General features: G+C 34.4%; 1 protein-coding gene across 1 annotated transcript; it reads left to right on the top strand.

Moving 5' to 3' along the window:
• The first annotated feature begins 6690 nt into the window (after positions 1 to 6690).
• Positions 6691 to 7200, top strand: LOC127101770 (U1 small nuclear ribonucleoprotein C). The gene has a single exon (XM_051039215.1). The coding sequence runs from the start codon at positions 6719 to 6721 to the stop codon at positions 7103 to 7105; it is 387 nt and encodes a 128-aa protein (XP_050895172.1). The 5' UTR covers positions 6691 to 6718; the 3' UTR covers positions 7106 to 7200.
• Positions 7201 to 11503: the final 4303 nt, after the last annotated feature.

Raw genomic sequence — 11503 nt, 5'->3', positions numbered from 1 at the left:
AAATCAGCCACCAACACACACAGCACATTCAAATAAAGAGGAAATATAGTCAGAGGCATAAAAAGATTAATAACAAAATTATGATTATCAAGTGTTAACCCATAATGCCTACTTTTTCTACATCGAGAAACAAATGGAACAGTTGGTGAAATTTAACCCATAATGCCTAGTCTCCATTGCTAGCATTGCAACACAATAATTATTGTTGATAATACTCAATAAATGTATGAACCAAGAAAAATGAAACCAAAAATGAACAGTAGCGAACGTCAGAAGAGAAACCAAGTAATATGAAGATTAGAAAAATACCTATGGTGTCAAAATCGAACAGCTAACAACGAATTAATAGAAGGAGGAAACGTCGTAGATCTAACAGAGGTGGAAGGAGAACGCCTTAGAAGTAGCGAAAATCGTAGCAGTGAGAACCCTAACGTGAAAAAGAACGAAAATAACAGAGAGTGAAATAACAAAACGCGCAGTATGTTATAATTTTAATGTTTACTAAAGGGGACCTTAGAGGGCGCTTGTGGAAAAAAAGCACCCTCTAAAGGGGGCCTAAGAGGGCGCTTATGAAAGCGCTCTCTAAGGCTTTCCAAAAGCGCTTTATAAACTGAAATGCACATGGACTTATAGAGCGCTTTTTTAAAAGCGCCCTCTAAGGGTAACCTTAGAGGGCGCTTTCTAAAAAGCGCACTGTATTGTTGTCCCTCTATCTCCTCCTTATTTTTTCGCTTCACCTTAGAGGGCGCTTTATTACAAAAGCGCCCTCTAAAGTGTGCTGTCTATTCCAGTTGTTCGCTCCTTATTTTTTCGCTTCACTTTAGAGTGCGCTTTTGTAATAAAGCGCCCTCTAAGGTGCGCTGTCTATTCCAGTTTTTGGCGTAGTGCTCCTTTATTTAAATTTTGAATCTTTGATCGAAAACCGTTTTCAACCGCTTCTCTACAGAACCGCTCTGAAGTCTCAGTTGTGAACTTGATCTTTATCCACTTAGCCAAGTCGACTCACCTCCAGCTGGTTGAATACTACTTCTTGTTCGAAACTTGCTGTGCATATTTTTTTTCTCCAATTTTTGAAATTCTTGATGGGCGTCGAAAATATGAGCTAGTAGACACGTATACTATCTCACCAGTACTAAAAGAACAATTTCATGGATGTACAAGATAAAATAAAATAAAACGTTGTAGTCTCACATCGAGCATTAAAGTTAGACTTGTCAACTTCCTTTGTATTGCAAATTGGTTGAGAGAAAAACTTCATCGTCCAAGTCCACTATTTCATTACCCTTCCTTAAAAAAAACTAATAATAAATAACTAGTGTATACTTAACTCTCTTATATCAGCTAAGAAAATCTTTAATTTGAGTTGGTATTTTCAATAGTTTTCACTTTCATTAATGTGATAATGACCTCTCCATAATTAAGGAAATAGTTAAAAGAGATAGCCTTAGGTATATGTTCAATCAGATCAGTTGGGACCAGTTCTAAATTGATAGACAAGACACCTACGAGAATATCACCTTAGAGTTCCCCAATTCCTTCTATTATTTTCCTCACATAAGAGTAGGCAAGGACAAAGATGGGACTATGTTTATACTATTTGGGCGTGATTACACTTTCAATCATAATGAGATAGGAAAGATGTTAGGATTTCATACCAACCAAGATGCCTTTACTAAAGTTCCAGGAGATAAGTTTATGCAGTATGAACTCGATAATTTCTGGGATAACATTACAATGGAAACCCCATCTAACTATGGGAGGATGAATGCTACCATCATCCACAATCCAGCAATCAGATACTTCCATGTGGTCCTAGCACAAACTTTCTTCAGAAAGAGTGAAGCCACTGACATGTTAGTCAAGAAGAATTGTTCATCATGTTTAGTGTCTTCCAATTCCATCCAATTCATTCTGCAACATTACAGCTTGCTAACCTGAATACTATAGCTAATTCAGTAAGATGATACATTCATGTTTGCGGGATCGTCACCTCCATAGCCATTGTTTTGGGACTCCAGAACCAAGTGACTCATCTAACCCCGAATCATAAGCAAACTAGCATCCACAATCGTGAAAACTGGTTGTACAGATTAGAGGGCCAATGAGAGACACCTCAGACCCCTTCCAAGTTTGAATGCTTCTCCATCAAATATATATTCATCATCCTCTTCTGCAGGTCTTCCTAATCAACAAGAGCGTAATATTGACTATGAGCTTAACACCCTTAGACATGAAGTCACAACTATTCTCTAGGCACTTCAAGATCAAACTGACAGAATGGCAGAGCAAATGGATCACCTATTTCAAGAGATTTATTCTTTACGTAGAGCAATAGGTCCTGCAACTAGGCACCGTGGTACCTGGTAATTTTCATTTGTCTATCCTTTCCTACCTCTTTCAATGAAACACTGAGCCCAATGTTTTGTTTAAGTGTAGGGGATGATATATTTTCTTCTTGTCAATTTTATTTCATTTTATCCAATTACATTTCAACTTTTAGTTATCGGGTTCTCAACGTTAAACAAAGCACTGCGTGGGAGGTAACCCATAGAAATTTTATCATTCTTTCAGATCAATTCAATTTAAAAGTTTTATTCATATAAGTCTTGAGTTATTTTTCACTTTTTATTAATTTATCCATTTAATTTGTTTTCCAAATTATGCTCTTTTAACCCTTAAGTAGGTCCAAAAGTATTTAAATGCCCCAAGTATGACTATAAAAACATAGCAAATAGGTCCACGGCGTTCCCCATGTACTCATGGTGTTCCCCATGACCTTCAAAAGTGTATAATCCCAATTATAAACCTCATGGCATTCGTCACACACCTCATGGCGTTCACCACAAATCTAAAACGCGCAGAAGTTAGAATTTAACCCTTTTTTGCATTTCAAACTTCATTTTCTCAATTTCTAGCTACCCATTTTCATTCTTTCATTACTCCACTCACATTTACTACTTCCTATTCCCAAAAAAACACTTCAAACTTTTCCCTTTTCTAAGCTTCACTCACCCACTCTTATATAAAACTCATCTCATAATAAACCTCCACCTCCACCATTCTTACTTACACAAACTCAATCCCTCTTTCGAATACACTTTATATTTATCCAATTTATCAAAAATGGCTCTAGGAGGTGCTGACTTTAATGGCATTGTGTTTCATGACGGAAGAGACAGTGAAAACACATAAGGAAATATGAAGCTCTTCTGAACCAGGGAATTATCCTGACAAGGTACGCAGATGATTATTGTTTACGTAATTTAGGATTGTATGACAGTGTGCATTGGATGCTAGGAAGGTTAGGTTTGACACAGTTTTGTGCATGAAAAGATCCTACTTATGTTAGACTAACTTTAGAATTTCTTAGCTCTCTGGTGTACACCTCATAGAGTTGGACTGCTAGCACTGTTAGTTTCTGCATGTTTAACAAAGAATATCAGTTTAATCTGAATCAAATTGCTGAGTTGTTACAATTTCCGTATGGTGAGGGTGTTATTTGTGAGACCCATTTAGACACTGATTGGGTGCACGAGTTTGGTCAATTATGGGAGCAATTAACTGGAAACCTTGCTAATAACTTTGATGGTAATAATGTGACTCATGTCCATAACCCGACCACATCTTATTTTCTCCAATTTTTGACACACACTATTTTTGGTTAGGAGAACAAGAGTAGAATTAATGCTAAAAAGTTATTTTATATCCATTCCGTTTTTTAGTCTACACGGGTTAATTCAACCTCATTCATGTTGGGCCACATGCAAGAGGTGGCTCAAGGAGGTGTTGACTTTAATGGTATTGTGTTTCGGGACGGGAGAGATGGTAAAAAATAGAGAAGGAAATGTGAAGCTCTTTTGAACCGGGAAATTGTCCCGATAAGGTACGCAAATTATTCTTGTTTACATACTTTAGAACAGTAGGAAAGTGTGCATCGGATGCTAGGAAGGTTAGGTTTGACACATTTTTATGCACGAAGAGACCCTACTTATGTTAGATTAACTTTAGAATTTCTTAGCTCTCTAGTTTACACAGCACAGAGTTGGACTGCTAGCACTATTAGTTTTTACATGTTTAATAAAGAATACCAGTTTAATCTGAAACGAAGTGCCGAGTTGTTACAATTTCTGTATGGTGAGGGTGTTATTTGTGAGACCCCTTTAGACACTGATTGGGTGCACGAGTGTCAAACCTAACCTTCCTAGCATCCAATTCACACTGTCATACAGTCCTAAAGTACATAAACAAGAATCAACTGCGTACCTTTTCGGGACAATTTCCCGGTTTAGAAGAGCTTCATATTTCCTTCTTTGTTTTTCACCGTCTCTTCCGTCCCGAAACACAATGTCATTAAAGTCAGCACCTCCTTGAGCCTTTGTTGAGAAATTGGAGAAATATAAAGTGTATTCAAAAAAGGGATTGAGTTTGTGTAAGTAAGAATGATGGAGATGGAGGTTTATTATGAGATGGGTTTTATATAAGAGTGGGTGAGTGGAGTTTGGAAGAGGGAAAGATGAAGTTTAAAGGTTTTTTTTGGGGGGGAATGAGAAGTAGTAAATGTGAGTGGAGTAATGAAAGAACGAAAGTAGGTAGTTAGAAGTTGAGAAGATAAAGTTTGAAAGACAAAAAGGGGTTAAATTTTCACTTCTACACGTTTTAGGTTCGTGGCGAACATCATGAGGTTTGGAATTGGGCTTCTACGCTTTTGAAGCCCATGGGAAACACCATGAGTACATGGGGAACGCCATGGCCCTACATTTTATAGTGATATTTGGGGCATTTAAATATTTTTGGACCTACTTAAGGGTTAAAAGAGCATAATTTGGAAAAAAAATTAAACGGATAAATTAATATAAAGTGAAAGATAACTCAAGACTTAAATGAATAAATTTTTTAAATTGAATTGATATGAAAGAATGATAAATTTTCAATGGGTTGCCTCCCGCGCAACACTTTGTTTGACGCCGATAGCTCGATAACTGAAAGTTGAAATGTAATTGCATAAAACGAACTAAAATGACATGCATATCGAGTCGGAAACGTGATACATTTCATGGTTATTAAACTCCCTCATACTCGAATCTTTATTTGTCCTCAAGCAAGCTGCTACACACATGCAAAGCTTTGAAAAATGAAGCATTTCTAATGTAAAGACAAAAAAATAATGGCATTCAATTACTCATACTTGGCTACAAACTCTATTTTGGTTAAGATCGCCTTGATATGTACTAATTTTGCCCAGTAAGGGCATCGTAAGAACACAATTCCACAATTGTGCGGTCAAAAGCCTCCCTCTTACACAAATCAATCCAGATCATGCAATTATGCTCAAGTCTAACTTACTCATTCTCTATTTCATCCTTTTTCATTCTAGCGCAATCACATTAAGTCTGTTATCCTTTCACACTCATAGTAGGAAAATCTGTTAGTGACTATAATCTTATTTTTTTCATTATCTTTTTCGCACATTTTGGCTCTAATTATTAACAAATAGAAGGATTATATACTGTTGGGCTAAATGACCGGGTGAAGGTCATCTAACTTAGAAGGAAAATTCTTTTTTATTAATTTTGTTCTTTCAAGCTCATGATCATTCACTTATTTGCATCAACTTCCCTATGTAGTGTGTACTTAGGATGATGTTAACTACTAGATAAACTACTCAAGGACTATTAAGAAATGAGAATTCAAGAATATGAGCATAATAAGTACTCAAAATTGATCTCCATATTCATGAAATTTTAGATGTTAAAACGATATCGATCTTATTTACACTCTACATGTCTTTCCAAGACAACCTTAAAGATCTTCTACCTAAAAAGGTGAACAACAATAACTTTGAAAATATAATTTTTAAATTAAAGATAATAGGGAGAGTCTTGTAAAAACTACAATTTTTTTGTATTTATTAATTTGTATATATCCATACCTTTAGTAAATTAATCAATTTTTTTAGTCTAGAATAATCTATATGTTGAAATGAATGCTTGTACATTATTTCTACATTAACATATATTATTCATAGTTTACAAAATGGTTTCTCTTCGGACAAAATTAATCGTAGGATATTATGCCGTTATTTTATGCATACTGTTGTGGGAAATAATATATTTTTGTTTATCCTAGCCTATTTGTAATAGAGATTAATTACTATACACTGTCAGTGTAAAATATTTTACACAATCGATTCATCACCATCACCCGTTTGCATTACTTTTTAGATTTTTAAAATAAAAGTCAAATTTGTTTCAACATCCAACGACTATGATTAAGTGACAGTGTAAAATCCTTTTACACTGATAGTGTATTTCAATTAAATTCTTTGTAATATTGTTGTGAGTATGTTGTTTATTAGTATTTGTAAAGTATCTTTCAATGGATATTAAGGATTATGGCAGATCACCTAAACTACCTTTCGAGCATGTTGAAATGATTTATCTTTAAGTATTCTGAATGTTTAGGTGCCCTGAAAATACCAATAACAATTAACATATTTATGTTGTTTAAATATTGACGATATAGTCATATGAGCTAATGAGAAGCCAACAAGTCTAACCACAAAATGCTTTAGTCAAAGTGAAACATGGGAAGTTGAACCAACTAAATTTTCTCCAAACTACCCTCCATCAAATCTCTCTTACCCTATATAAGACCATTGATCATCCCTTTGTTCCTCATCAAATACCAAAGCAACTTCTCTCAATATAGAAAGTTATCAATGGCATCAACCAAATCCTTTGTTACTGCTTTACTTCTTGTTGCAACAATGTCAAGCACGATCCTAGAAGCTCGCCAACTTTTGCAAACAACCTCACAACAACCTAATTTTCCTACCATTCCCTCTTTACCAACAACATTACCACCTTTGCCTTCAATTCCAACATTGCCTAAAGCAAGTCTTCCTCCATTGCCTACTAACATTCCATCTCTTCCTAAACTCACCATACCACCTCTTCCTAGCATTCCTACAAATATTCCAACTCTCAACATTCCACCACCATTGCCAACAATCACTTCACTTCCCAACATTCCCACCTCAATCCCGACCACTTTCCCCTCCATCCCATTTCTCACCCCACCACCTTCTTCAGCCTCTAGCCCTTAAACACTTCTTTATAAGCTACATAATGTAATCAACTAAATATTTGCATTATGGACATTATTGTTTCATTTTTTTTATTGTGCGTGATGAAATAGTAGGAGGTTATAATGATAGTAGTATCTTTGTTGTATAGTATTGTATGTTGTGAAAAAGTCTTTGTATTTTCTTTTTTTTTTATCAGTTTGGCACTATATATGTTTTGTATTTTTGAATTTAATTGATGTTGGATTACACATTTAGATACAACTATGATGACTTCTTTCTTCTTTTAATTAACGTTCGGATTCTTATCATCTTTTCTTAATTTCATAATAACTGAGAAACGAGTTAGTCACCTTAATTTCATATAGTTGTACACCTCTACTCTATCATTAGTACTAGAATATAAAATAAAATTAAATCAAATTAAAACCTACTTGGAGTGAAGGTGGTATACGCTGAAGTCAATATCATGAAAGATAGGTTAGAATTCTTCAACTTCCGACATGTTGTTGGTCCTCTACTCCCCATCTAAGAACTGTGCTAATTCCTGATATTGGTGGTGAGTGAATGCCTCTCTATTGTGCCGAACTGCTCATAGATGGAGGTGGGCTGTGTTGACGTTGTTGTTGAGCTGCCTGCCTGCCTGATAGCTGAGTCATGATCGATATATAAATTGGAAAAGTGCCGAGAAAGAATGACATATTGTGGTTCATCTAGCTCAGTGGTTCATCTAACAATGACATCCATAAGAAATAGAAAACTACTCTACATAATATTTTAAAATAGATAACAATATAGTTTGTAAGAAAATTACACTTAAGAAAAAACAAATTTATACCTCTCAAATAATTTGAGATGGAAAATTTTGGAGATGACGAATTTGTCTCTAAATACCGTCTCCAATTTCCAATATTTAGTTTCGGTCTCACATTGTTATATTCCATCTCAATTTCCGTTTCTGCTTGAAAATGAATAATTTCCATCTTTAAATTTCGTTAGTATTTTAGGTTTTTTTTAGGAGTGTCTATAAAGGGTGAATTTAGAATTGTGTCAGGTTATCACGAGTGAGAAGCATTCACGTTGTGTCGAACACTCACCTGAAAGTCAAAGACTCATCCAAACAAGTGAGAAAGACATCATATATTCACCAAAAATCTTAAGGTGATAGGTGTATGTGTATGTGTCTTCTAACTTATAAAATGTTCAACCTCCACTTTTTTAAGTAATGTGGAAGAATAAACCACAGTCGTGTCAAACAACAACCAAGTAATAACACTATGTGAAAATAGTTATAACACATTATATACCCTCAACCTCCCATAGTCCCCAGTACACCGACACTCCCCCAAAATTAATATTTAACTACATCTCACAACACTTTAACATAAGAGCACGAGAGAAAAGAAAAAGTCAAATACAAACTTAAAGTGTTTTTTACTGGTGCATCTTGTAATGAAGAAATTGAATCCGATATTAGTCTTTGACTCCCTCTTCCTTCACAAAACTAAGCGATGTGGAACTTTGAAGAACTTGAATCCTATATATAGCCTTGTAATCCCTCTTCCTTCACAAAATTAAGCGATGTGGGGCTTCTTCAACATGTATATTTTCAACCAACCCCAACAATCTCCACCTTGATCGAAAATAATACATTAACTTTTATTGACTTAACCGACAATCATACTCCACCACAAGGTGTATTGCCACTTGAAGCTACTTAACTCCAAGAATTTTCACCTTGTCTTCACCGACAATCCTACTCCCCCACAATGAGTATAGTCACTTGAATCTACATCATTCCAAGAATTTTCATACTGTCTTCAACGAAAATCATAGTTCAAAATTTTTCATACTCCACCATGAAAAATGTATTTTACTTGAAGATAAATCACTCCAAGAATTTTACCTTGTCAAGACCAATAATTATATATTCTATCATGAAAAATATATTTCACTTGAAGCTAAACTACTCCTTGAACTTGACATGTCGACAACCAGGTTTAAAATTTATGGGGGAACTTCCATGTTTCCAGGAAACTCTTCAACCACTAATATAATCTCACACCTTATATAATCTTGATTGTATCAACACATCTCTAACTTGGACTTTTCACATGTCAAAAACAATTCTTCCATTAATTTTCTCTATCCCAAACTACACAACAGAATTTGTGACTGCAACTCAACACCTCTTTCACAACACCGTCATTATTTTTTATGATGTGGAAGATCAAACAAAACTATACTAAGAACTCTTATCTCCAGATCAAACTAAAGTCTCTAATACTAGTTGTTGGGAAACACAAAGCATGGAGAAAAAAGATGAACATAATAACAACACCAGAGATTAACGTGGAAACTCCAAAATAGCAGAAAAAAACCACGGTCGTTGTCAAATGACAACCAGTGAATAATATTATGGAAAAATTGTTACAGTACATAATATATCCTCAACCACCCCACACCATAGATGTATAAGTGTTGTCCCTTCTCTCGCGGGTAGACTTTTGAGAAAAACTCCATTGTGGAACTTGATTGGAATATTTGATTAGACCATTAAGATGATCCCAACCACGTCTACACAACTCTTAAGTGATTTTGGGAGAATGAAACTCCTAAAACCCAAGCCTCTTTCATCATTAAACTTTTGTTTTAGGAAATAATTATAATGCTTGTAGTACAACAAACTAATGAACCTGATTGGTTCAAATAATGCACTTTAAGGATGTTTGGCATTAAATGGTGATTCTCGAGACTGATAACGTGAAACTATATCATTTATTTAACTCGATTCAAATTCACTTTAGTATAATTTTTTGTACATTTTTATTGTATTATGCTGGTGTTGTTGCCATGTTTCAAGTACTTGTCAATGCAGAACTCACGTGTGAGAAAGAGATAAAGAAAAGAGAAGAAATGAAGAAAACGACTGAAATTACAGGTTCTGGGTCTGTGGCGTTTTCCACGTCCCCCTGCCACGTCCCTTCAAAGTTTAAGTACCATGGTGTTCGCCACAAATCATTGTTTTTCACATCATCTTTTTAATATGATTTATAGTCATTTGAGTTGATTTTTACTCGTAACTCATTTTTTTTAAGGATTTAATAAAGATTTCTAAGTGTGGAAAAGACCAATTTAAGCCTAAATCATTATAACCATACAAATTTTATGGTATATTACCGTGTAAGTTTTGATGACAAAGCAATGAGAGAACTACTACACGAGAAATGAAAGGAAAAGAAAAGAAATTAGAAAAAGAATTAAAGAACATGTCATTAATGAGGATGTTAGCTATGAAAAATTGGAGTGAGACCAATTAAATTCTAAATGATGTATAGTTCAGGATCAAAAAATTGGTTTTTAAAATGGAGGTTTAAAAGTTAAAAACTATCAAAGTAAGGAGACCAAAAATGCATTTAAACCGTGTTTTTTTAGTGCGATTATTACAACTTAAAAGAGTAAAAAATAAAGTGTAATATGCATATCTAGTGTTAAAGTAAAGTTTATGGTTAAGGCTAGGGGTGTTCGAGGTGAAGTTTGAGCAGTTTTGAAGATAAAACTCATCTGAACCGCAAGAGAAAAAACACGCGGTTTCGTTTGATTTCGTTGACTTTAAGAAATAAAACCAAACCAAAACAATACGGTTTGGGTTGGTTCGGTTGGTTCAGTTTTTTACAAAAAATTTATTGTGTCATTTATGCACCTATAGAGAACAACATAACTTTGTGTTTAGTTATTCATACATTACCAAATAACATCAAAACTCATCATATTTAAACAAAATTTTCTCATTCAATATACAAAAAATAGACTAGAAAAAAAAGTGGAATAAAAAACATAAAATAGTAACATAAAATAATATCAAAGACATTATAATAAAACATAAAAAATAAATGAGAAGAGAAATTAGAGAAGAAGAAGAAAAAAGAATAGAAGAGATGCGTGATTAAAGAAGAAAAGTGTGATAAAAACATAATTGGAAGAGAAAACAGTAGCATAAAAATGATAAGATGAAAAAGAAAGAACATAAGAGATGAAAGATTAGAGTAGAAAAGGCGAGACCTAAATGACAAAGAAGATGAGAAGAATACGCGGTACTACTATGAGAGATTGGAGAAGCTTGAAACTGAAATCCAAAATGCGAGTAAGAGAAAATTGTTCGTAATTGTAAGGTTAAGACATGATAGATTTGAGTTTTGGGTTGGATGGGATAAGTGAAGTTTATGTTGTAATATAAAGCGGTTTGGTTTGGTTTATTTCGGTTTGCAAAATACAAGCCACAAACCCAACCGAACCGCACAGTTTTGTTAAAAAATGACCCAAATACATTTGAACCAAATGTGGTTTTTTTAGGTTTCGATTTGGTTTGATTTGGTTTGCGATTTTCTATTGGGTTGGTTCGATTTTGAACACCCCTAG

Source organism: Lathyrus oleraceus, chromosome 7 (genome assembly GCF_024323335.1).
Source record: "Lathyrus oleraceus cultivar Zhongwan6 chromosome 7, CAAS_Psat_ZW6_1.0, whole genome shotgun sequence".
Classification (NCBI taxonomy): domain Eukaryota; kingdom Viridiplantae; phylum Streptophyta; class Magnoliopsida; order Fabales; family Fabaceae; genus Lathyrus; species Lathyrus oleraceus.
Note: the sequence above shows the minus strand (reverse complement) of the source record. Positions and strands in the feature narration are given on the sequence as shown.